At 38.3% G+C, this 27,783-nt stretch overlaps 2 protein-coding genes across 2 annotated transcripts; one reads left to right on the forward strand and one right to left on the reverse strand.

Annotated features, from left to right (window-relative positions):
* The first annotated feature begins 4,666 nt into the window (after window positions 1-4,666).
* tspan2a (tetraspanin 2a) lies at window positions 4,667-22,195 on the forward strand. The gene is made up of 8 exons (XM_036571079.1): window positions 4,667-4,921; window positions 9,869-9,971; window positions 17,495-17,592; window positions 17,790-17,864; window positions 17,972-18,058; window positions 18,213-18,269; window positions 18,857-18,940; window positions 20,209-22,195. Exons 1-8 carry the CDS (start codon window positions 4,853-4,855, stop codon window positions 20,272-20,274), a joined length of 639 nt encoding a protein of 212 aa, XP_036426972.1. The 5' UTR covers window positions 4,667-4,852; the 3' UTR covers window positions 20,275-22,195.
* slc25a55a (solute carrier family 25 member 55a) lies at window positions 22,191-27,430 on the reverse strand. Its single transcript, XM_036571078.1, has 10 exons — window positions 27,337-27,430; window positions 26,071-26,190; window positions 25,767-25,892; window positions 25,512-25,567; window positions 24,210-24,300; window positions 24,011-24,129; window positions 23,676-23,868; window positions 23,378-23,532; window positions 23,181-23,256; window positions 22,191-23,050 (listed from the first exon to the last, which is right to left on the reverse strand). Exons 2-10 carry the CDS (start codon window positions 26,088-26,090, stop codon window positions 22,891-22,893), a joined length of 996 nt encoding a protein of 331 aa, XP_036426971.1. The 5' UTR covers window positions 26,091-26,190; window positions 27,337-27,430; the 3' UTR covers window positions 22,191-22,890.
* Between the last annotated feature and the right edge of the window lie 353 nt (window positions 27,431-27,783).

Below are 27,783 nucleotides of genomic sequence, written 5' to 3' on the forward strand. Positions count from 1 at the left end.
CATATTTATTACAGCACAGTATTACATTATTACCACAAAGGGTCATTGAGGGGTCATTATCAAAGTTTTTCTTGGATACGTGCAGCTTGGGAAAGCCTTTGAAAAATGTGGACTTCCAGATGGCATAACTTGTGGGCTGCATTTCAAAAATGTCTGGTGATTTAAAACATTCCAAAAATGACCAGCACAGATTCAGTTACTCTCCAGGAGAAAAAATGTAAAAGTTAAAGTTGACGTGATGGACTCAATATGGCTAGATCTGTCTCACACCTCTGTCCAGACGGTATATTTCTTGCAAGTATGAGGGAAGTGGCAGTATGGAGATTTACTCAAATATGAAAAATGCTCCATGGCTCAGTAAAGCCAACAATGAGTTTCAATAAGAATCAAGAAGAACTGACCTGTCAATTCCACCCTTTGTCTAGACATCCAATACAAATTCCGAGCATCACAAACATGTGTTTTGCTCCAACCAGGCGTCTGTGTTTGTTTTGGCAATAGGGAGAGGAATGCATATGGGTTGCAGCTTGGTTGGTTTGACCTTGTCAGTGTTGGAAAACCTGCGTGAACAGAAAGGAGCAACACGTCAAAGGTCAGGTTCATGGCCTAATGATGAGGTCATGTCTGAGGGACTGGAATCCTAGGGTTTAGATCAAAGATCAAAGTTCATTTGGACCAACGGACAGGACCATTAACTTTATAGATCACTAATGAGGAACTATGCCAGCTCTTGTTTGTGTGTTGTGATTGGCTGGGTCATCCTAAAGGGCACAGTCATCCATACTATTTCAAAAAAGGTCTCACCCAGAGGAAATTTTTTTTTCTCAAATGTTGATCTTTGTTGACTCAGGCAAGTTAACGTTTAATCTCCTAAAATCCTATAGATGAAATAGCAAGAAGCATGTAGCGTAGCATGAAGGCTGACTTCATATTGAGATTCCTGGTTTAGTTCAGTTACAAATAAAGGCAACTGTTGTTATGTTGACAAATCTGAGCACAATGTGTAACTCTATGGAGATCTCTACTAAAAGAAGAGACATATGCTATTACTGGGGTCTTTTGCTCAGGAGAAATATCAGCATCATCTATAAGCAGCAGAAAACTTAAGCAAAAGTCTACTTTGTCTTCCATCTGTTCTCATAGTTATCTCGGATAAACTATAGAGATGTCAAAGGAATATTCCACTCATTTTTCAAAATTTCTGCGTATTTCAGTTGTTGAGTATACAAAGTCATACAGAGTGGTCTGATGTGAAATGCTCAGAACTGTTCACAGTGGTGGTGGTGATAGGAACCAGATGTCTGAAGAGTTTAAAGGGGAATTGCACTGAGTGTTCAAAGTTTCTGCATAATTAAATCATTAGAAAGTCAACAGTGCTGTCTGGAAAGGTTTGATGTGAATTGCTTTGTTTTCGAGAAACTCCCTGCATCACAATTGTTTCACAGTGGTGGTGATAGGAACCCGACATCCAAAGAGCTTAATGCCTATAGAAAAGCTCCCCCACAGAAAACTAATCCACATCTTTATTATGAATATGCTGCCTGATGCCTGAGATATTGTTTTATTATAGTTTTGAGACCAAGTTTTGGTTAAAAAACATGTTTTTAAAGCCATTCATGGTACATGAAGAGCATTGTAAGGCAAAATACTCCCCAACAGAAAACTTTATTTTTACACTCATCACTATTTTACCATTATCAACATTACATATAAAAGCTCAGAAGATATATGTAGATCAGCTGGTTGTTTTGGGTAGTTAATATGTATATATTTGTGTTGAAGACACAGTGACCCCTGGTTCCTATTACCACTGCAATGAAAAGAAATCTGAGTGTGTAAGCTTCTCTATAATTAATCATTTCACATCGAACCTCTCAAAAAGACTTTTTACGTCTCAGTGTCTGAACTGGGCAGAAATTTGGAAATTAGGTGGATTTCTACTTTAAGAAAATTTCCTATTTGGTTTTATTTTCCTATAGATCATTTTGATGATTCAAAAATTTGGAATTAATGTTTTCAACAATGTGAAGTCAATCTGGTTGCAGATAAATGTATACAAAATAAAATTATACTAATATGCCTGGCCTATACAATTTCACAAGTTTGAAATATTTAATAGGAAGCTTGGGAGTCAAAAAAGAAGAAGAAATGCATCCAGAATGACAAACATAGATAGTTCTAAAATGTCTGACAAAGAATTTTATCATCATTATATAGTATTATATAGCCTTTCAAAAGTGGTGATCAAAGCTCTCTCACATTCATATAAACATCAATCAATACTCATCCAGCCTAGAAGAGCTTTAGGTTATCAATCATTTCAAAGGATCAGGTAGACATACAGCTGTCAGCCACATATCTCATTCTCTTTGATGGCAGCATGAATAATATTCTTTGATTAAAGAGCTACAGGCACAGGATTTCCTGTTCTTTTGTCACCATCCTCTGCAGGACAAAACACTAATTACATCACCGTGTGGGGACATTGTGTGAGATTATACAAAACCTCCAATGGCTTGATTAACAATCTGAGAAATCATTCTTCACAGTCATTTTAAAGAAGATTAACAGCTATGGGGGATTGTTTGTAGAACAGCTCCCCGAGGAAAGAGAGAAAGAGTGAGCTCATTTTGTTCAATGCAGCTCAACATAGAATATTAATGAGATTAATGTGAATTGGAGATTACAGCACCATAAACTATAGAGATTTCATCAGATGATCAGATCATGATAACCAACGGCTCCATATTTACAGTTTACAATGGTAATTATAAACAGTTAATTCCAAAATCCCACCAGACTCAACCTAGACCTCTCACATGTAAGACGTGTGACCCATGAAATGGAAAACCAAAGCACGCTGTCTCCCCCTAGCGGTTGTTTAGCGTATTTGCATTTTTCATGAAAACACATTTCTAAATGTCATTGCCGGATACCAGATAGAGTGAACAGAATTTAGGACCTCAGAATTCACGTGTATATGTGACAACATAGTCCTGTTATTATACAAGCACCGTCATACGCACACTACCACCCCCCCCCCAAACACACACATCACACTTTGCATTTCATTGACTCAGTGGACAACATGATCTGGAAAACAAATATAATATAATATAATATAATATAATATAATATAATATAATACCTCTATATGTATATGATACGCCACTAGGGGGTGACTTGCTCCTGGAAAATCAATGGATTCTCATGCTCAGTGGTTAGTGTTGTTCCAGTTCATCAGGGTATTCATCAGAATCTGGACATACGTTCAGATGCTAAAGTGATTAGTTGCTGTATGACGCAAGAGGATGTTATTATTACATTTTGTTGAATGTGAAGACAGGATTATCTCTTAGCTATGGCAAGACATCATACCGTGGGATGCCCCGAGTGTGACCCCATGCCGTCAGACAATACCGCCTTAGTGTGAAAGTGAGGGCTGACAGTGACTGTGAGTGATGTATTGTTTGGTGAAAGAGAGGAAGAGTGAGAGAATGAGGAGCTCTCTGAGTGTCTGGTCACATGAGAAGACTATGAACCTTTTACTTGGTCTTGAGCGAGATCTGTTCACAATTTAAAAGCAATAAGAGAAATAAAGAGATCCCTTTGTGTCAAACAGACCCACATTAAACAGTGCTGCTCGCACTGCTGAGGGTTTGCTGCTCTGAGGGCAAGAACAGCAGAAGGCAGAGTTTGACACCAAAACAGTCTCACAAATGTAAAAGTGAAAGTGTGAAAGTGAATAAGGGAGGTCAGGGGGAGTTTCATTATGATTTTAGTTGAGGAATATGAACACATGGCCTTGAATATGAGTTAATGGATTTGAAAAGAATACAATTTTAGTTAAATTATCTAAAAAAAACTAAATTTTAAAGTCGTAGAAATGTTAGATCCTCTATAATGAGAAGAGTAATAATGAGTATGAGTGAGTATGCAGTGGTTGGATATGAGAAGGCAGGATGAAGGATAACTTTCCCAGCAGCTTTAAATACTCGCATTTTACATTTTCTTGCTTTTCAGTAAGGGTGAGCGAATCAATACTGCGGTCGATAAGTCTAATTCTGATGCTCTTTTTGCAAGTTGATCCACACATGGAAATATACAATACTTTTTGTTAAACTGAATGTGTCTTTCTTGAAAAAAAGATTATTGTAGAAAAGAAATGTGTAGAATAGGAACTATTTTTGCTTCTGTCAGCTCAGTTTAATACTAATATTAACAGTCTTTTGAAAAATTAAATGTTTATTTTTCACATTTTCTGGTTCTCTCTCTGAGAATTATCATTTTGTGAGCACAAGAAGAGTTTGGTATCAAAATTCGGAAGCTTAGCTTTGGTGTTAGGTGGTGAAATATAATTAGTGGTGTAATCCACATATACATTTCACAATAAGACACTTTCCTGTTATTTCTAGGTCATGTGACCCGCCAATCCAATCATAAAGCACAATGGAGATACTTGCCAGTAAGAGTTAATTTAGCTAAGTATAATGTCGTAGTACTCGAAATAAATATTTAAGCATGTAGAAGAGAAAACAGATGTCTGCACAACTTTCCGAATAGCCTATCAGCCGTTAGAGTCTGTGTTTTAGTGCCTCTCTCAGCCGCCCAGCCCCGCGGAGCCGTGTCTGAGGCCCCGCCCTGCTGCAGGCCGGTGGGCGGTGCTGCTGCCGCCAGGGCGCGTTAAACTCGGAGCCGTTTTCTGGAGAAGGACGCTGCTTGTTTTGGCTACACGTTCACGATCAAATATCCTGAGTAGCTGCTCATTCAGCTCGACCTGGAAAATTACTCTGTGATATAAAAACACATTTTGGTCGGAACGGAGGACGCGCACGGCGGAACCACTGGTAAAATGAGCAAAGTGCAAGGCGGCATGAAATGTGTAAAATACCTGCTTTTCTTCTTCAACTTCATCTTCTGGGTAAGTGTGTCACTCGCTTAGATATTTGAAGATTTCATATCAGATTATTTGGGTGGTTTCCACTCGTCTAGGTGGACTAGCACCAACATGCCTTACAGCAACGTTTTCACATTCATTTTCTCAGAAATTCCTCTGGTTTACGGTTTGCTAGCGGGCTGCTGCTGCAACTGGTGCACATCAGCACCATGAGGCTCGTATGTTTGGACCGTATGCTCCAATTTAGCCTCTGGAAGCATTTTCCCTCTACTCAAGAACTGAAAGATTTGTATTCGCCTTTTTATTGTTTAATGATCTAATTAGAGCTATAAAATCATTCATCTTTCCGTGATGCTGGCTAGCAACAGTGTATTGTCTATTGTCTTGATTGTTTTGCTAGTCAGTGAGCTGCCAGCAGTGCAGTAGTAGGTGGTGTAATAGACTAACACTGAGGCAGGTGGAAAGTAATGGAAAGAGGGTGACAAACCCGTTGGTGCGTTGTTCCTTCGTGATGTGAATGCTTTGCATTCGCTGTGAGGGGCTCTAGTTCTGTTTTAACCAATTTTAAGTGGCTATTCACATAGTTTGTGACAGTTGGTGGATCAGTTGTGGTGACAGGTGGTTCAGTGGCTATAGTGGCATATTATTCTAGATGTGTGCGTCTTATTTGGCTGGTTTGGGCTTTAGTGTAGGGCTGGGCAATATGACAGTATCGTTATCGTGATAAAATGTCTCAATGTAATTTTTTTGTTAACATATTGTGGATATCGTCAGTGCTCGTAGAACAGTGACTAACTCCATGTTTCATTATAAAGAGAGCAAAATTAGTCCTGTTTAACAGGATTTAGTGCAACACAATATGCAAAATATTGAAAAAAAATTGAATAAAAAAGTTGAATACTTAATATTATTGAGTATTGAATAAAAAGCCTCGTATTCTTAGTTTGATAGTGTTTTTTATGTAGTGATACTGTTTCCTTTTTCTCTCTTTCAGCTGACCAAATGTTATATTTTTGCCACATCACACACCTCCACTTTAATATATATATATATATATATATATATATATATGTATATGTGTATATATATATGTATATATATGTATGTGTGTGTGTGTGTGTGTGTGTTACAGATACATTATACATGCACGTACACACACACATACATACATATATACAGAGATACTAAAGTAGAGGTGAGCAATATATATATATATATATGTATATATATAATATGTGTGTGTGTGTGTGTATATATGTATGTATATATATATGTATGTATGTATATAAACACACACACACACACACACACACACACACATATATATATATATATATATATATATATATATGTATATATATATATATATAATTCATAGAGAGAAACTTTTTGGTTTGTGACCCTGAATCAGGGCACTCTTTCTAGTAGAACTGCAACAGTAATGAAGATCGATAGACGGCCATCAGTTTGTTGAAACATTTCCTGCCTATTCCCCAAGAGTTTGTCATTTTATTATGAATTGCCTGAGAATGAGTGCATTTATAAGAAATATAACAAAAATCTGGTAAATAGAATGTCATGTCTCCTAAATGTTTTCGTTGTAGTTGCACATAACTGCATGCAGGATTGTTTTGACAGTAGGGTATTTTTTCCTTATCAGTTACATCCAGGAAGGCCTCATACCAGGGTCTTGTTTGGGTTTTTCCCACTTCTTTATTTCCAAGACTGTGCAATGTCAACTGAGCAAACCATGAAACTGCCCTTTAATCTTTTGAAAGGCTACAGAAACTGAAATGTCTTGTATTTTATTGCCCTAGGCAATAAATAGAAGACATAAGTATTACACTGAGACTCTTTACAGCACATCTTTATCTCATGCAGAAAGGCAGATGGTAGAAAGGGCAGTTATCCTCTGAAATGTAAGGTTACACTTTGAGCTTCTGAATCATGTTTGAGTTGAGTTGTTGTCAGACAAACATCTGATAGATGGCCCAGGACATTTGTCAATTAAATAAAATTTTTATATTAATATTTGTTATTAAATGCTGATATGCTTTAATGTTCACAGTAGCAGAATAAAAATGTTGGGTTGCATAGATTTTTTTGTATCTGTTTTATCTGTTTTGACTTCGCCTCAAGATACTTAAGATAACTTCTTGTTTCACATTCTTGCTTACTATCAGGATGCAATCTGCAGACATTTAAGAGAAGTTTACCAAATGAGCATCTAGTTTTCATGACTTTTTCTTGTAGTATTGGCCTAGTGCCGGTTGGAAGTCTCCTGAAATTGATCAATGTTTAATGGTGGTAGTTTTAAATGTTTAGTCAACTTAGGCAAAAAGACTAGCAGCGTGAAGTGGTCCTATTGCTGAATTAATTATAATAGACTACTTGCTAGTTATAGGGTACTGTGAGGCAGAAAGACACCTTTAATCAAGTAAGAAACAGCTTTCATTTTGCTTGTGAGCGATGGAAACTTCATGGTTCATTTCAGAGCAGGTCCACTGGAGCTTTGTCACACTTCTTTGCTTCAAGCTAAAAAGGGGTTTCCATTTAATCAGCATGTATTACTGGAATTCTTGTTTCCGAAGTAACGTTTCCTGTCCAACCTGGCCCTCTGCTAATATTACAGAACTACTGTGAATATGGTTGTGCACATAGTTTCGCATGCTTCAGAAAGAAGTAAAGAGTGATGGAACTTGATAAGATGTTTGCCCTGGAAAGTTAACTTTGAAAACTTTAGAGGTAGAGCTGAATGATTTGGGGAAAATATCTAATTGCCATTTTTCTGACCATTTTCTGACCAGTTGTGATTTAAATGTGATTATATTCTAAAAAATTAAGCTTTTCTTTTTGCCAAGAAGATCAGCACATCCATTTTTTGGGTTTGAGGCTTGAACCTTGAGTCTACCATGTCAGACTGCCGATTCACAAGCTCTGCGTTATGAGGTTAAATTTCTTCATCTAAAACTTGTTAAGACAAGGTGGGATATAATTAAAAATTACAGCTTGTGTGATGCATTTGAGCTTTCAGAGGAAGAGGAGGTGTCTTCACGTTTGTGTGTGAGCAGGTGATGTTTTTGGGGTGACTGAGAGTTTTTTACAGTACTGTGCAAAAGTCCGAGGGTACACTTCATTCATGTACTGTTCAGTCAAATGGCCATTTAGTACCAAGTTCATCCTTTTAAGGAGATATTTCTGAGGAGATTAGACCTAAAGTAATCTCGCATAATATCAGAGAAAGTCACATAATAACAGAAATTCATAGGAAACCACAGTTCATAGTGAAAAAGCAGTTCAAAAATTATTTAAAGATATAGAAAATGAAAAATTGCAGCTATTGCCATTTGAAAATAACACTCTTTGCAGTTTAGATAAAGAAAATTATTAACCGTTCAGCCCCATCTGGAGGGCATCAGTGCTGTTACAAAGTTAAAAGAGGAAAGCTTAGTCTTTTTAACTTGCTGTGCTATCTGAGTCATATAAAGGTGTTTATATGTAAAGATGTCTTTCATTAATGTCTTGTTCAGTTAGGCTGATGACTTGGAAATTGTAAATTGTAAACAGTTTCATTTATTGTCATTATATCATGTAATTTGTGATTTCATTCAATTTTAGTTTCATTGTCTAAACAGTTTCTCATATGTCAAAAAAACTTTGTGAAGACCATTCTTTTGCAGTTTCTGCACACCCCACTCTTTCTGGTGTGATGGTTCTATCATTGCACTAATAAAGTGGTCAAATTAGATCTGCTCAAGTGGTTAGCATAAGAATACTGTAATGAAGGGCACAGTGGCTGCAGTCATTGGTTATCTGTGGAGTGGTGTCACCGCATTGGACAGCGAAGCCTTTGTCTCAGAATGGACAGGCAAAGAAGTGGACTGTTGTGTCAGACGCTTGGTGTAGTAGCTGGGAGGGGTGGGGGCCTGGGCACGGTGGGGATTTGAGGGGACAGTGCCAGGGCATGGAGGATTCCAGCAGAAATGACGGCAGGCCCGTGAGACTGGCACAGCCTGCCTGCTGATCTCAGCAGTGGGGAGTGGTAGGTTGACTATCATGGGACGCAGGGTTAATATAAAGCTTTAAATGAGCTCTTCACCATATTTTGAGAATATTGCACTTGGTTATTTGCTTTGTGACTAATCAAAAAGACGTAAGAGTCAAAATATTCATAGAATCCTGTATCTTCAGTTTCAGACTGACAAAAAAACAGAAGCATATTAGGCCAAAATCACAGTCTAAGTCTTTGTCCAAATCTCTCCCTTTTTAAGAATAAGGAATTGATATGTTGAAGCGTTGCAGACAAAACCTAAATATGAACTTGCCTGCCTGTCAAATATACTTGGGTCAAGAACACGTGTTTTGAAAAGCTGCTCAAACCCTTCCATGGACAGACTAAACAAATCTGGGCTGGAATGACGTTTTCTTTGCCGTTCTATTAGTGGAACTTGGCAGAAAACCTTGAAAACTAATGACTGCTTTGGCAGCTCCCACTTTGTGGTTCCTTTGGTAAATTGCTCTCTAAGAGGTTAATGGAGAAGTAAGAGGTCTGAAGACAAACTTAACTCCACTGTTTGTCATTGGTATCCTTACAGAAGGACAGATGGCTGTGTTTAGACAGTACAACACAGATCTTTATCATACAGCGTTTCAATCAATGGGCTGTCTTAGCCGAGGATATCCCATTGGGAACCTAAACAGGCAAATAAAGTTGCAAAGTGTTCAGTTCTCACAAAGTCACAAAGGGCGCTTGTGTGTAGACTCTTAAAGCAAAAAGCAGCAGGTCAGGCCATTTTGGGATAGCCTGTCTGTGGATGCCTTTTTGGTTTAAAGTTGGTAGGACAGATTATGTTTTGCCTCATGACTTATTTAGATGTGTACTACATGCACAGCAAATAAATGCAGCAGAAAACAAAGATGTCACAACCTCCGTGTCACTGGCATTCATGAATATTTCACATTTTTGCCCAGTTGTCAGGTTCACTGGTGTTGGCGGTGGGATTGTGGCTGAGGTTTGATCCCAATACATCCTCACTCCTGAATGAAGATGGAGCCCCTGAAACTTTCTTTATTGGTAAGTAGCATACAGTATTTACAGGTTACCAAAAACATAGTTCTCTTAGGCATACTTTGTGTAATGTTTTGGGTGTATATTACTACACTGTGTGAAGTGTAGTATTATGATCTCTATCAAGTGTAACCTGTTTTTATATATCTTTTTAAGTTCATTCTGGATTACCTATGATTTGAGCATACTATTATAGATTTAAGCACTATTCAAGCTGGATTAGTTTAGCTGGGGGAGGTTCTGTAATGTAATTTGTAAGGGATTTAACTGGCCAGGACTTATGGGATAAAGTATCTGTGTAATGTCCAGCTCCAGCCCCCCCTGCAACCCAGAAGGATAAGTGGTTTAGATGATTGTGTGTGTGTGTGTCTGTGTGTGTCTGTGTCTATGTATGTGTGTGTGTAATATCCACAAATCGCTAGAGAAACCACAGACTAGCTCCCTAAGTGAGACTAATCCAGCTCGAATAGGGGTTTAGTTACCCACAACTCTCACACTGATTTCCATAATGATGTCTACACCCAATGCAGTGTAATGCAGTGAAGTAATTTCATGGGTTAAGTACGCTCCGGTATCTGTTCTTCATATGTTGTTCCACATCTTACTGATTATATCATTCATTAGGAGGAAACAATAACCTTCCACTTTAGATACCTGATGTCCTTTTTGACCGAAACTGCAAGGGTGCATGGTCAAAACACTGTATTCTCTTAGAGCTGATGTGCTTTTCCTAATTTTTTTTCAAGTTAGAAATGCAAAGCTCTATCACTGGCAGTCTGTTCCACAACATCCACTGACAGACTTTAAATGCCTGATGTTATCAGCACTCTTAACAGCAGAGGACTAATTTTTTGGCAGTAACTACATCATGAACTGCTGATGAATCATGAAGAATCAGGCCTATATAAAGCGTTGCCTGATCCACAGGCTTTCATAAAAACTGGCTGCGATCTCTGTAATGGGGGATGGGGAGCCAATATTGGGCTCGGTCGTGACGAATGAGGGAAGACACTGATAACTCCTGCTAATGGCTAAAGGGTGTTTCTCAAAGGAGAAAGCATGTAGCTGTGTCCTGTGAGTTAGAATGAGAGCATTTTCTTTTCAAGCCCAGTCTGCTCCCTTTAAGGACTGACCCGGTGAGCAGAGCAGTGGGTTTCTGTCCTCTCACCTCATTAATCTTGATCTGATGGCCATTAACTTACAACTGCATATATCTGTTAGGGTAAGAATTTGGGCAGGGGAGACTGGTGACCTGCTCTAAAAGAACAGTTTTACCCGCAGATGAATTAGTAAAGCTTCTGCAGTTTATGGCACTGGATGCAGAGAGACACTTGCACCTTACTCTGGGGTGGAAATCTTTTAGAATTTTTTTAGTTAATTTATGAGTGACGTTGGCAAGATTGGGCCCTTAGGGTGTCACACTTTGGAACAGGTCATACTGGAACTTTGTTTATTTGAATATTGCTTCAACTAATTTAAGCGTAAATTTTACTTGCTTGCAACATCTGGAGCTTTCAGAGGAAGAGGAGGTGTTTTAGGATGAGTTCATGGTGTTTTTTGGGGTGGGTGAGGGTTTTTACAGTAAAGTCAGACTGTCACACTTCATTTATTTCATATTTAGTCAGAATGGCCATTGAGTATAGTTTTTTTCATGTTAAGGATATTTCTGAGGAGATAAAAGTACATGAAATACATGATGTAATTTTGCATAATGAAGGAGAAGGTCAAAGTGAAAAACACAGGAGTTTCCAAAACTGGATTTTTAGGAATTTTAACAACTGTACCAGACCTGATGGACTGCCAAAACTGTCACCATCAGCACTCAAAGCTTTCATCTTTGAGAGAGGAAAAAATCAAGCTCCACTCTTACTTCAGATCTGAAACATCTACATGTTTCTGTCCACCCTTCCACTGTGAAGACAACTCTACGCTGAGTCTGAAAGGAGGCATAGCTGTTAAGCAGTGGTTACTGAAAGAAGAAAACAGATAAAAAATGTTTTTGAAAATTAAACAAAGAAGCTGATAGTGTTCTCAACAATGGATTGACCACTCATTAGTCCAGACCGTATCATTGAATGTGTTTGGGATTATTTGGATTGTGAGAAGCAGAAAATGCCACCAACTTCTAAGAAGTTGGTGTGAAAAAATATCCCTGTAGTTTTTAACTGAAAAACTGAGAACAAGTCTCATGTAAGGAATGGAAGCTATAATAAATGCAAAGGGTGGATGCACTAAATACTGAAAGAAGGTATATCATATTTACTTGTTGAGGCTTATGTGTATTAAACATGTTTCTGTGGTGTTTTTTTTATTTTTTCCTAACAATAAAAAAAAATTACAGGAACTTGATGGTTATTTAGACTAGAAATAATTGAAGCATGGTCTCTGAGTTTTTCACAGCACTGTATCTCAGGACAGGAAGAAATAAAACACGCTAGCTGCATATTTGGTGGATCTTGAGATACTCTACAGAGGAAGTATTTGTTTAGATTCTTGCTGACTCTTTGAAACACTGTTGATCCATTGTTTGTGTGTTAAAACTGCAACGACTTTTCTCGTAACTGTTCTGTTTTTAGCACAGAAGAAGCTGAAACAGTTACTGACTCAAAAGCAATTTTGCTTTAGGTCAACTACATAGTATAATCACAGCTTTTTTCATGACCTGTATCTCATAACCTTGCCTCCATTGTCTCTCAAATCCCAAACTAAAATTTTATTGAATCGATTACCTCTTACATCATCAAATGCACCGAGCTAACACACAGCGGCTTCTTAGGCTTAGCTTGACCTGATGTGTGAGTAGGAGGTTTTCTTCACTGCAGTGATGCAATTGGAATCTGTGTTCTGACCATTCTACACCTCCTTGATAGTGAGCTTGCTTTCTTTTTCTGTTTGCTCACTCTAGCATTTAAGAATAATTTAATGATAGAGCGAGCACCACACTGGACACTTTCTCTACCAGTTAAGATGATCTTAAAACTAAGAATCTTATGGGACACTAGGCCCTGTTTGTCATCAGATTCATTGTGTGTTACTGTTCAAACCTGAAAAATGACAATGTAGCATCTAGGACCCAAGGTCAGTTTTATGGAAAGACTAATCCTCTTTGTTGTATCAGTGTACCAGCTTGCTCTCATGAGTAATTATCACTGTTCTTAAATAAAAGTATGGAGTTTCATTAATTATTTAGGTTTGAAAATGATGTATGAAAATGCACATCACAGGCTGAGTTGCAGTAATCGTTTACAACACAAAATGTGCTGGCACAGCCATGCTGGCCTGCTGATTGCTAACTGTGGTTCTGTTCCACTGAAATATTGCGGTTACTGTGTAAATATGATCAGAAGTTGTATTACCATTTGAAAGAATGGTAGGGACTGTGCCAAGCAAGAGAGTTCTTCCACAATGATGCACAGTTCCTCTCAGGTCACTGTCTTTCTCTTTGGTCACTTTTGTTAGCTCATGACCTCATGCAGTTATTAAGGCATGTGGGAGTTGGTCATTTCTGTGGAACACACACCTACCACATGTTTTCACAGTTAAAGACCTCTGCATTTGGTTATTGCCAAGGGAATCAACAGAAACGTCTCCGTCTGTTTGCAGTGCAGTGCTGTTTATCTGAAACGCACAAGCAGTGTTTATATAGGCTAAAATGGTGGCTGCTTCTACTGGCATGTTTTCCGTCCCTGTGGCAGTCAGCGAGAAGAGAGAAGAACAGGGGCCTCATGTTTTCTGCTTTAGTCTCCTCTGTCCTGTGTGAAGGAAAACAACAGCACAGTGCCTCCCCTGGGTTTTAATTAGACTAGAGTGTGAAGTGGCTGAAGTTCTTCCTCAGCTCGAATGGAACTTGGGGGGGGAAATGACTTTGCTGCTTTTTCACACATACCCGCTAAGCTCTCCTGCCTAAGCTTGATTTGTTGGAAAACAGAGGGCAAGAATGGGCAGTGTTGTCGTGTTGGGGCTTCTGTCTCAGCTAATAATAATTCAAAATAGGGCTGCACGATTTATCGTCTGTTAATCATAATTGTCTTTGAAATACTGACATTGCAGAAGGCTCTAAAATGAAAATGACCCTTCTGATGAATCATAATTTTTTTTTTTTTTTGTAAGCATTTTGACCAATTTAGCGTCTTTGTGGGTCTTTTGCTAAACAGTGTTTTGCTCAAAAAATGCAAGCTAGTCTTTAACCAAGTCATGTTTTGTTTCACCAGTGTCTTTTTAATATATTCAAGCCATAACGTGGTCACACTATGCCGCAGTATAATTGTGATGCTAATGTCTTGTACTCCATGTCGTGCAGCCCTAGTTCCTAATGTAAATTTATTTGGCTTGAGTAGAGACTGCCCGAAAGGAAATTTTTGCAGCACCTATTTTTAGGTGCTAAAATTTCAAATAACCAGTAATATTGGTTGATATAATTGTATATTTTACTTTTATTTTCTAATACTTAAAGACTCACAGTTAAAATAATATGAATGTTGTTAGACTAAGAGTGAGGCTATATAGAATTCTTTGCAGTTGTGGTTTCTGTTAATCGCCACTTTTTTTTCACTAGTTCTTTTTATAGAAAAAGGGTTTTATTTTACATGTTATTCTCATTTCAAAAAGGTTATGTTGGGATGTGTTTTACATGTTTTTGTCATTTTTAACTATGATTGTTTTATGTTCAGCTTTACCAGCTCAGCCTCTATTGCTGTAATATAAACAGGGGGTATAAAATAATGGAAACGCCATATTAAATACTCAGTCATTGGTCATTTTATCAGGTCCATATACTCTGTATTATTAATTTATCCATCGCTCTCTACCTTGCTCGTCAATAGAAAAAGCACTACCATAGGACTTACGGCTAAGATATTATTTGTGTACTGGACCATTCTTGGCACAGCCTGACATGGTTGTGGCGTGGTAATGAGGGTTGCGTTGGTATGAGTGTATCAGGCACTGGGGTTCATAAACACCTCAGTGTCACTGCTGGATTGAGAGTAGTCCACTAACCAAAGCAACCAGCCAACAGTGGTCTTATGGTCAGAAACTGACCACTGATGAAGTCTTACCACAGACTAATATGCCAGCGTCACTGCTGTCCCGAGAATGATCCACCACCCAAATCACATCCGATTAGTGGTGGTCCTATAGTGGTCCATTTCCATTGATAAAAGTGGGGCTGATAAACTATGCAACAGGTCATCTACAGACAGCAACAGTAAGTCTACAAAGTGCACCTCTTTGGTAGTTGTACCTGATGACATGGCCAATGAGTGAGTATTTTATGTACTGTTTCTATTATTTTGTGCCTCATATTAGGCTCCCTAGTGGCACAATGGTCTGAGGTTTTGCCTAGTCATCTGGAGATCATGAGTTAGAATCCTGTCAACACTGTGCATGTTAATTATCTGCGCCTTATTGGCAAGTTATTTTCACTGATCCTGATTAAACTGTCAGTTTACAGAATTATCTGATATTATCAGCTAACCAATCTATTGTTCTGGCTCTAGTAGAAAATTGTGCATTTACATCGAGATAAACTTTATATCCTGTGTTGTTGTTATTCCTTATGTCAGTATTAGCTTGTCTTTTTTTTCCTCACTTATTATGAGTCTAGTTTGACTCTAATGCTGTGTATATGGTGGCAAGGGAATAGAGTTTGTCACTAGGGTGATGATTCCATCCTAGCAACAGCATCCTCGAAAGAGCCGAAAGAGTCATTTGAGTGTCCTCAAAAGAGTCATACTCTTGAAGAGCAGACTGTGGAAGAGCAGACTCTTCAGATACTCTTTTGTGGCCTGTTCTGGCCATGGGGAATAGTTGCTATGGTGGATCCTATCACTAACATTGTAGGGAGGGAGGGAGGACCTGAATATAATGGTTTGTCCCTGAGGCTTGACTTCAGTGAGAGACTTAAATTACAGGCATATAACCCACCTGCACTCATGTTGTCATCCGGGTGGCTTGTTTCGTTTTATAATAGCTCTGTGATAACAAATGTAGCGGAAATGGAAGTTTGCAACAGGTGTAATTCCTAAGCATAAATAGACAGAGTGAATATAAATTTGGGCTTAAACATTGGAGTTCCCTTTGTAAAAATATCAGAGAGTAAAAATGAAACTGTTGGGGATTTTCCCATGACCTATGAATAAAAGCCCATTTCCTCAGTTAAATCAGACTGAAACAAAAATTTGTATAGCTGGAATTTATACAGTTGAATCATCCGCTTAATTTGATACGCACTAAAGAAAACCTAACCTCTTTAGTTTCTGTTTTGTTGTTGGTATATTTCATACTGTATGGGGTTCATCATTGCACTGGACATGTTTGTATACTTGCTATATGCCGTTACTTGTTGGTTTATGCTTGACATTTCTTCTGTATCTTTTTCCTTCAGCACAAATTGAATTTTTATGTGCCCAGGAAAAAAAAGAAACTAAAAAATGGTGGTGTGATGAATATCAGGGGGCTAGTATGTTCCATACTGTAATGCCTTGCTTAGTCTCTGTTAAAAGTATGCCATGGAAGTTTAGGGTAAATAAGATTAGCATTTCAGCTCAATGCAGATGTGTTGGCCGCATTAGGTCGAGTGTGTTGTGTACACAAAGACCAGTTTGTTTATGCCGCTCTTTGTCTGTGAGGGTTTTTTACCTCTCTGTAATGGCAATATGTACAACAGTAGACTCCCTCAAACCCACAGCACCTTTGGGAAAATGCAAAGCAATGTTAAACCAACAGATTAACTGCTTTAGGCCATCTGTACTTTTTGTTGGTTTATCTGTCATGGGGAAGTACCTGATGTTCACACTGAAACTCATTTTGACTGTTGGGAATCATGTACTAAATGTATAAGAAAGCAGTTTTCATTTTTATTCAGCTCACCACAAACACCTGGGCCTGGCACTGTATGTAATGGAACATGTTGCCAGTAAAAGTAGCCAGATGGCTTTTGTTCCCCTTTTCTGTTTCTGTAAGAATGCTAATTATCCTGAAGGACTGACCCTGAGACATTGCTACAAGAGTAAAAGTTAACTGTTTGTAACATGAATAAATGGATAATATTGTCTTTCTGTTTTTATTGACTCTGAAGACTCATTGATGTCGGTGTCAGTAAAGCAAATGAAGTGAAATGCACACGTCTCTGTGACATCAACACAATGATTTATGTCCTTATACCGCCCACTTCTGGTGATATGCTGAATTGCAGGGTTCAAAGTTCAGCTAAAAATGGCATCTGCCCTTTATGCCATGTCAAAATTTCCTGACAAACAGACCAATAGAACTTATCACAGGTATGTGTGTATATATGTATATATATATATATATACAAAATTACTTGTAAAAAGTAATATGGGCGGGCAGAGTTTGGTTCCATTGACTTAAATTAAAAGTAAGGTAGGTTTTTTCCTTCTCCTGTAAAGTTACCATTTTGGAGTTACATATGTATGAGAGAATAGTTTTGGGAATTTCTGTTCACTTTCTGTACTGGCCAAATGGGAACTTAGCAGAACTCTAATAAGGTTTCTCTGCTTTCTTTCTAGCTGTGTACATTTTGATTGGGGCTGGAGGCATTATGATGCTGGTGGGCTTCTGCGGTTGCTGTGGGGCTGTGAGGGAGTCACAATGTCTTCTGGGATCGGTGGGTAAGAGCTGCGTACTGCTGTACCTCTGTGTCATCAAACACACTATTTTCAAATGTAATGTTGATTGCTGGGGAACCCCTGTCTGTCTGTCTCTCTGTCCTTTTTGTCTCATTAACTCATTCTCACTGTTGGAGAGTTATTGTATAGATGCTAATGATTAAAGGTAAATGTGACCTCTCTCTTTGATCTGTAGTTTTTTGCCTGTCTTCTGGTGATTTTTGGTGCAGAAGTTGCTGCAGGAGTTTTTGGCTTCTTGAAAAAGGACAAGGTAATACACTCACTGTGTGAATCACCAGTTGTATTATTTAGAGTCTAAATACTAGTATCAGCAGGTGTTGGTCTGCCTAATGCTGATTATTATTTTTTTTGTTTCAGGTTATCGAGGAGGTCACAAATTTCTACCGTTCCTCCATTGCAGAGTCTAGCAACAGCACCTCCATCATGACTATTTACCACAAAATTGTATGTACTTCATTTTGATTTATAATGTACTGCCATAAAAAAGATCAGCCAATATATCTATCTATCTATCTATCTATCTGTCTATCTATCTATCTATCTCTCTATCTATCTCTCTGTCTAATTTATATAAATATTATTTTTTTCCCGTTTACAGCTTGAGTGCTGTGGGGATCCCAGTCAAAACATGGAGTGTCCGAACTCTGAAACTAAGGTACAATTGTGTTATTTTTTTTCTTGGTTTTATTATTGATTTATTCCAATTAACACAAGTCCTCAAAGCTACTTAAAATGTCATATGTTGCCACATTGTGCATGTTGGGGTGGTGTACCTTATGTCCCTTTAAATGCTCAAACGTCATACGTCTTGCTCAGTCCAGTAGATGGCAGTGGTAGCCATATTATGTTCAGAGGAGAGTGACAAGGCATGGAAAAGGCTGGAAGGGAGAGGCTACTAGAGAGGAGGGCAGAGAGAACAGTAGCATGTAATCAGCAGTGGGGATCAGAGGGAGAGGAAATAAACAGTAGGGAGGTGTTTCACCTGTCACTTGATCCTCTAAACCCAGAGGGACACAGAGGCGCCAGAGTTTTGTTTATAGCAACTTGGCAGAGACTTTGATCGGCCGCTAAAGATGATGTCGCCATGCCTAAATCCTCAGTTAGTTCTTCATAATTAGCACCATTACACAAAGTATTAGAACATGGTTAGGATGGAGGAACATATTAATCTGATATGTATAACTCACCAGTAACTTACCAATCAGTTACTTGAACTCCATGAACTTTTTTCTTGTTTTGTAGGACTGTATCACAGCTATAAAAGACTTCTTCAATGAAAAACTCTTCATCATTGGATATGTGGGTCTTGGCATTGCAGGTGTTATGGTATGTAGATGAGGCTGTTTTACTTAATATGTAATATAAAATTGATGCTGGGACCTTTTCTTGGGACCAGTCTTTTTTATTATTATTATTGAATGTACTTTCAGTGTGTGTTTTTTGACTTTGTATTTATAAATTATTAAAAAATATAAAAATTTGTGCAAAATCAAAAGTGTAAAAAGATGTTTAAAAAGCTAAATTGATAGGGACAAAACAAGTTATTAAACAGTACTCAAATGGAAAAGTTACAGAGCCCGAGCAAAGACCTTAAACATCCCTGTCAGTTCAGTTGGTTTGATTACAACAGTCTACAGGTGTGCCAGACAAGATTTCTATGAGACTAATAATGAGGGTAAAAGAGAAGCCAGCAGTCACTTTGAATAGATTTGCAGCATGACCTGAAAGAAAAAGGAACCGTATTTACACTGAAACAATAGGCATTGAACTGTATCACAGTCATCTTCGTTTGTATGCTCCATGTATACCTCATCTGCTCAAATGTGAGCGAAGAGATGCAGTTCTAATATCTGCACACAAGCATTTAGACAAATCAGATCTCTTTTGGAACACTGTACTCTGGTCAGACGAAACATAAATAGAACTATTTGGCAATAATTCAGCTCATCGCATTTTCAGAAAGAAGGATTTAGGCATGACATGAAACATGAAGGGAGCGATTTACTAGAGAGATATTAGAGGAGAATTTCATCTTCTCAGCCAAGAAGAGTGAGAAAATGGCGAGGTTTCAATAAGACAATGATCCTAAACATGCAGACAAAATAACTGAAGACTTGTTCCTAAGAAGGTGAAGGTGCTCGCATGGCCAAGACAATCTTCTGATATGAATCCCGTTGAAAATTTATGGAGAATTTTGAAATTGCGAGTCCAACAGAAGGATTCTTGTATGAGGAATGGAAGACTGTTTGCCAGGACAGATGGGCCAAAATTGAACCACAGTGCTGCAAAAAGTTAATTTCTTCTAACTATAGATTTCTCAAAGTTGTAATCGCCAAAAGTGGCTTTGCAAGAAAGTACTAATGTTATTTGTTTGTGGTGTATGAATACTTTTTTCATACGTTTTTTATTTATTTATTTTTATTCAAAAGATATTTGTAAATTTTGACGTGGATATAAGCACTGGAAGTATATTAAATGACAAAAATGGTGTCTGGATGAGCAAACGGGAGATGTTTTGTTTTTATCTGTTTGTTTGTTTTGTGGTTTTTGATGTGTTTCCATTGTAACATACTTTTACTGCTTTCTTAATGCAGATTATTGGTATGATCTTCAGTATGGTTCTATGCTGTGCTATTCGGAACAACAGGGAGGTCATTTAAGTGCTTACAGGCCCTCTACTTCAGCTTGGATGTCTCCAGTCCACCTTTTGACCACATCAAGCCAACACTGATCTGATTTTGAAAGCGTGATAAGATACTGTTTCAATTTTCTGATTTTATTTTTGATATATAATTCTATTCATTGTTAGGGCTGGACCACCATTGCATGGATTGTCCCTGAAATCACATTAACCTTTGGCCTTATTTTGCTGTACCTCGCTTATCTGAGAGACCTTGCATAATTACAACTTGATTTTTATGGGCAGTCTATAAATTACAGAGCAAAGGATATTCAGCAAAAGTATGTTATTGTCTTTGTTTCCAGTCAGCCCTCTATGCAGTACATGGGACTGCTAATGTAAATATTGTATGTAAAGTAAACTTACTCATGCCTTTCTGTTCATCAGCTACTTATAATCTTATCTTATTTATTGCATAAATCCTCTCTCTGTGGTAATCTGTTGATTTTAGTGAGTAAAGCTCTATAAACGTTTAAACTGTTTGCATGTGATTAATGGTCACCCTTGTCAGGAACCACGAGTCCAAGATGATGGATTGTAAGATCTCTGTTCTAAAAAGAAACCAAGGGTACAGTATTTACTTGCGTGACCATATTCTGTCCACTGACATGCAGATCTGCCATCTGTCACTTGCAGTACAGTGTGTAAACCTTTTAACTGTCAAACTGTCAATGCTTATGCTTAATGACTTTAACCTGTTTAAGACCTCTTCCTACTACCTTCCCTGGTGGCCTGAGTAATACCTCCTTATGGAGTGAGGAAAAATTCATTTAATATCAAGGTGCAGTTCTCCTGCAAGGAAAAGTTCACTGGTGCACATCACTGTAATATAGTCTAAATAAGGTGCTCCATGATTGATGAGAGTAATATCAGTACGCCTCCTGTAAGGTTTCATAGCTTCCTGATAGTAGTCCTCTTATTAATATTCACATGAGCACAACTTTGGGGTTGACTGATACCTCTCTGTGCCTTTGACCACACCTTCAGAAGGGCACAAGCCTTTTGTCTGGGCTCTCCTGTCTAAGCATGCTGTGAATGTGATCTGTAATTATAAACAAATGTGTACTTGTATATTTTGTGAGTTTGGGATTTCTCTTAGAACATGTTTTGAATTTGTTTGGATCATACTCTACTTAAAGCAAAGCAGTAGGTATAGACGGTGTTTGTGAATTCTTTAAAAGGAAAGTGACCTACAGTTTTCATAGCATGAATTTTGTATTAGTCTCTAAATATAAACTGCTTTGAAAAAAATAAAGAATTGTTCACACAACTTTTTCCACAATTCTTTTGTATTTATTGTTTTGCAAATGTGCATCACAGTACAACATGAACTAATACTTTAAATGGCAGCGGTCTTAATGTTGCATTGAGATTGAGAGCTAATGCTGAATGGTAACAATGATGGGAAAAAACTTCTAGCAGTCTGAGCAGTGGGCCCCGGTACTTAGAATGTGAATGTTTAAATAGAGTATATCATGCGCACATGGAGCATTCTGAAGTAATTGAACACAGCTATGTGTTTCTCCTGTAGTAGATATAAACCACACTTAATAGCACCACTTTCACCTTTGTAACTAACATTTCTTAGATAAACGTGTTCCATTTTGTCAGTTATTTCAGTCACTGCTGTTCTATTTTTAAAAGATTGATTTGTAGTAATTTCAGCTTACTGTGAAGCCGCTGCAAATGCTGTGGCTTTTAGATAATATATGAACCAAAACTGTAACTTATCCTTATGGAAAATGACCAGTATTTGCCACTACAGTGGATTGGCTTTGGCACCTAAATACTTAAGTACAGAAGTGTATGATAGTGGTCAAAAGAACAGGAAAGTTGGCACATGGTTGCTCCAAATCTCTCAATGCACAGACAACAAATTAACAGCAGAAGTCGTCCTAAAAGTCTATAGGAGCCTTCTATCAAACACGTCTATTGAAGCTGGTCCACACACACATATGAATGGTATGGAAAATGAAAATATAAGACTAATGAAATTTCAGTCTAACCAAAAACATCCCTGTACCCTCTGTGACACTTCTCTGTGGAATGAAACAAGCTTTTGACTGTTTCAGCTACCATGTAAAAATTATTAATAATAAAATAATAATAATAAAGCCACATTTAAAAACTGTTAGACATCACGAAAAGCCATTTCTTACAAAAAGAAAATGCATTATGAAGTCACAGACACATCTGTCAGCAAAACAGAGATAGAAAAACATGAGACAAAAACAACACAGACATTGTACAGAAGAAACTGAGTATAAATATCTTCAGTCACTGTGTTTAACAGGGTGCCCTCATGCTGACACCATTCACCCTCACTGAGGGGAAACGTTGGATCCTTCTGAAAGGATGTAGAGCACCAACTCAAGCACCCACTTCTGGAAAAGCCCTTACCAACAAGTGCAAAATGTTGGCCACAGCCCATCAAATAAGCCAGTACACCAAACAGAAAGTGCAGTAAGGCCAGAAGACGGTTCAGGAAATTACAGACAGCAGAGCTGTCAAACTCTTGATAACTTGACAATCTTTATACTTGAATGTTTTTGTGTCTTCTAACAGTAAGTAGATTTGAGGCAGTCCTGGGGACTACTTAAGGAGAGATGAGGTTAAAGGGGCTTTGGCCCAAAATGAATTCTCCAACTCCAACAAAGTACATAACTTGTGCAATGCCAAAAAGAGGCGCAATGACGAGCGCCCTGCAGCCTGCTCCCTTCAAGAATGCTGATGGCCCTTCTCTCTTCATGATCTTACTAGAAAGTACCAAAAAAGCAAGGGTCAGCAACAGTTCACTTAACCGATGCTCATACATGTTCAAAAACATTTAAAATAAAATCAAGAATGATTTAAAATAGAAAAGCTTTCAGTGGTTTGCATACTTACCTCACACAGTCAAGCACACCACTGTATGTCTCCTCATTCGCTCCTTTGCTCAGAGACTGCAGCCTAGTTTTCACCACTGAAAAAAAAACATTAACAGGAAATAGTGAGTGAAACATAAAGGGGGGGGGGTGTAAAGAGAGAGAGAGAGAAAATAAAGGAAGGTGGGAAAAAAAAATGTAAGCAAGCAGCTTACTCACCATCACAAGGGTTAACTGCCACTGCAGCAGTGGAGCCAGCTACGCAGCCACATATGAACGACCAATAGAATGGCGCCACACCATCTACTGACTGCTTCCCCAGTCGGTTTAGATTAGCAAAAAGAGGGAAGTAGACAATGGAGAAAGGCACATCTCTGAAAAGTAAGAAGCAGACACTTAACAGATCAGAAACATAAATGAAGCATACCCATGTTTACATACTGGAGCACACACCTTCAATACTGATCCAAAGATGCACACTATTTTACAAGTGCGGGTAGCTTAAATGTGCGCTCACCTCATGAGAGTAGCTCCCAGGCCTTTGTAAAGGCCCTGAATACCCTTGGTGTGCAGCAGCTCTTTTGCAATCTGGGTGGCAGATACAGCCCGGACAGATGAGCTAGGCACCACATTATAGGACCGGCTCAGCACAGCATTTGTTGGGGCCAGTTTATTGGAAGCCAGGATACCAGGCTTTCTCTGCTGGGCAGCTACAAGTAATAATATTCATTTTATTTTTTCAGGCATAACTAATGTTATACATAATAAAATGATGCATAAAAGCATAAGTACAGAAGACAACCTCAAGTAAAATAATTCTGCACGAACTAAACAAAAAAAAAGTAGGTTTACCTAATCTTCCAGCATCCTGTAGCTGAATTTTCAGCATCTCCATGGGAGTAGTGATTATGACTTGGCACATGCCTGCTCCACATCCTGCCAACATCTCTTTAAACACTGTTAACCCCTTCCTGTAACACACAGCATGGGTTGTTAGCTCTAGGACTTCTTTACAAAACCTGTTCTAAAAATTTGCTGAAGGGTGACATACCCATGTTTGGCAAGGTGGTGTCGAAAGAAGTCATTCGCTGCCAGCTTAATGGCCTTTTCAGGTGTGACCAGAGTAAGATTGACCGCAGCACCTAAAAAACAAAAACTGAGAGGGTTACTCAACACAGAAGCAACAAATCCACAGCCACACAGGCTTTCAAAAGAAAGAAAAAGATAAAACACTACCCATTCCCCACCACCATCAAACCAAACAATAGAAGACCATATCAAATAAAAACAGAAACTAACAACGAACAGTCAGTAGTTTAATGTGAGGAAAGTTCAACTGAAAATTGAGGAATGATCATGGAGGGGGATCTGGCATAATGAAAACACTGAGAACCAAGAAGCCAAAAAATAAATAACTACACTTACATTAGACAATAGAATAAAGAAAATGGTGAGAATGTAAACCAAAAAGGCAGGCATAAATAACAGAAAAACAATGACTATGTCTAGTTCAAGATCCCATTGCCTTCCAGAGCAAGGCACAGTTATAGATGCAGAAGAGCCATGTACAGACAGAATGGGGTATAGACAGGTAGAAAATGGTAATTGTAAGTAACAGTGAAATCCGAAGACTGTTAGAATGGAACTTAGTTTTGCAGGACATGGCTAAGAGTTAGTAGTAAGAAAGGACAGTGCAAAAAGACGACATAGTCCACAAAATTCAGAGGCTATGAAGAAAACAAAGAGCAAATAAATATTTTTAACAAATAAAAACACTTGGTGCCTAATTAAAATAGAGCGGAGTGGTAAGAACCATGATAAATGATTTGCCTCCAGCGTGGCTGCGCCTTAATCGGCTAGCCTTCACTATCCCAGGGGGGACCCACGTCTGTAACATGAAAAACACAGATGCAAACAAACAGCATTCCTCACAAAAATGGAGACCCAGCATGGGCTCCAGTTTCCTCAAAGCTACATAACTTTGTCTCCCAAATTATCTGCTAACTTTAATCAATTCAACTAATCATTTCCAAGTTTGAGAACAAAAACAAAGTTTTCTCTTTTAAGATCTCTTGTAAACGAAGCAAACTTATTTAAACGTAGCAACTCTGTGTAGACTATTTCTGATAATTTTACAGGCAAGACTTTAACAACCTGTATGCCATTTTATCAAGCACTATGTCAAAAAAAAATGCTGTACTGTAGTAAAGTTTACCAGTTTACCAATTCTAGCTGTTTGAGCTACAACCATGTACACATTACCTACTACTCAGGAAAAATGTTCTACTACTTATCAAATCTATAAACACAACAAAATATACAAAAGAAAAACATTGAGTGGGATGAATCTTACCTCTGTACATGCCAAAGTAGCCCTCTGATCGTACTGTTTTGATTAGGCAATCCATCCTAAAGAAACAGATACATGTTGAATTACTGTACAGAGCTGAGGTCTGATCAAGTACATTGTCAATGCCAAACATGAATACTATTCACACCAATTTGTACCTGGATTTCAGATTAACATAACTAGTACTGTTTACATAATCAGTATTCAAAAGAGTATCATTATATCTGAAAGAAACAGGAATGGGAGGGGGTTACTTACATATTCTTGTAGACTTGTTGTCCTTTTCTCTGGTTTTGGAGTCGGGTCTTGGCTAGATCAATAGGGAAGACGCAAGTGACCCCAACAATACCAGCAATGCCACCATTGATTAGCTTGGCTGGGAGGCTGAGTGAGAAGCAAAAAAGAAAAGTTAAACAGTGGAATTATTACAGTAAACTATACATACACACAAAATGGTTTAGAACAAAAGGAAATCCTGAAGTGATTCAAAACTCAGATTATAGAGTTACTGTAACTCAATAACCAGAAAAAGGGGGTTATGAGACCATTAAAAGTTACAAACCTGATCTGCTGCTGAGACATTGTGAGAAATCAGAGAGGTGAGGAAAGTGAAGAACTGATGTCAAACGCTTTAAGTGTTGTCTTAGGTAGTTGATGCTGAACTCTGCTGCTGAGTGGTGACCTGAAAGGCAAGAGTGATGATGACTTACCACTAAGTCTATGCATCACCTACACACACTTCCGGAACATAACGGTTCACCTCTGATATACTAGACACATCCCCCACACAGACTGTAACCGGCTACTATTCATACACTAAATAAGGCCAGCCCAGTTCCGGCTATTCACAGACCTAAGCCCTGCCTCAGCCTGCCATAACTGGGCGTGTTTCATATTAATGAGCCAGTGATCACGTGTTTAATATATATTTCCTTGACTCAGCCAACTAACGGTACCTAAATGGATATGAATCGTTCGTCAAATATCAAACCTTGGTTTTCACTTTACATTTTTTGAAGGCTTAAAATCACAGTTTACCACTTTAGTCAGCTATTACGCTTTACTTTGTCTTTTCACTCCAAACAAATAAAATAATCCTAATGTTATTATTAGTATTATTACTACTAATACTATTAGAACTGCAACCCTAGTTATTATCATAAGCGCTGAGGGTAGCTAGCCGTTAGCTGACGTTACCATACATATATATGTTTAAGAGGGAAAAAGTCCGCGAAAATGAGCTAACGAGCTAAAACGCTGAGCTACATCCGAAAGCCACTAGTAATGAACACCCGGGAAAACGAAACATGCAAAAAAATATTTGAATAACCAGAAATGTTCAGATAACACCCACTGGTTGTAGCAAAGTCATGCTAAAGCTTATGTGTGCTACTAGGTTAGCTGGCAATTAGCTTGGCTACCGAGGAAGCTACAGTTTCAGTCGGTGACAAGCAGACTTAGCGTTAGCTTAAGTTACCAAAATGCTAAACTGAGCTCACAGCTGGCTCAACTGACTTCCTTTATTCAGAAGAGCATGCTTCCATGCGACCAAGAAAATTACAGGCAGTTAATTAACCTAGCTATACAGAAATAGAAAGTGGACAAGGAGTAAGATATTTACGTACTTTTCGCGTCTACCCAGCTAACCTAGATAGCAAACTAACGTAAATGGCAAACGCTTGAGCTAACCGCCTAGCTAACCGCCTAGCTAACCTTGGGAAGACGGGTAACTTGCTAATTTAAAAACCAACAGCTACAAGGTTTACTACACTACTCAGAAGAAACAACTAAATAACATCCATATTTAATAATGAATATGAACACTCACCCTTGCAATACAGGTAAATATTTATAAGCGCCAAAACTCAACACGGGACTGTCCGTGACCGACGGTGAGGTTTGAATGAATGACTCGCTGGAAAATTCCATTCGAATTTAAATTCGAAGGCGGAGCCGCGGGGGTCGGTGTAAAATGAATCGTCCAATCAGGATCTTGATATTTGCATGTCCGCGCTTCATTCGCTGACTCCTGTCATAAAGCTCTTTTCATGAGGCTGTGGTGTCAAATTACACGGGCACCATAGGAGTTATTTTCTTATATAAAACAACGCTGCTGTACAGCAGGAACGCGATGCATCTATATGAAATAAATGCAAAGGTCTGGATGTATTTACTAAAACCTTATAAGAACACAGAGGCTGTACTCATGATGCTGCTTTAAAACAGCGTTTCATTGAAAAGTAGATATCCGATACCTTGTGTGGGTGGGGTAACC

Source organism: Colossoma macropomum, unplaced genomic scaffold (assembly GCF_904425465.1).
Source record: "Colossoma macropomum unplaced genomic scaffold, Colossoma_macropomum, whole genome shotgun sequence".
In the NCBI taxonomy this organism is placed as follows: domain Eukaryota; kingdom Metazoa; phylum Chordata; class Actinopteri; order Characiformes; family Serrasalmidae; genus Colossoma; species Colossoma macropomum.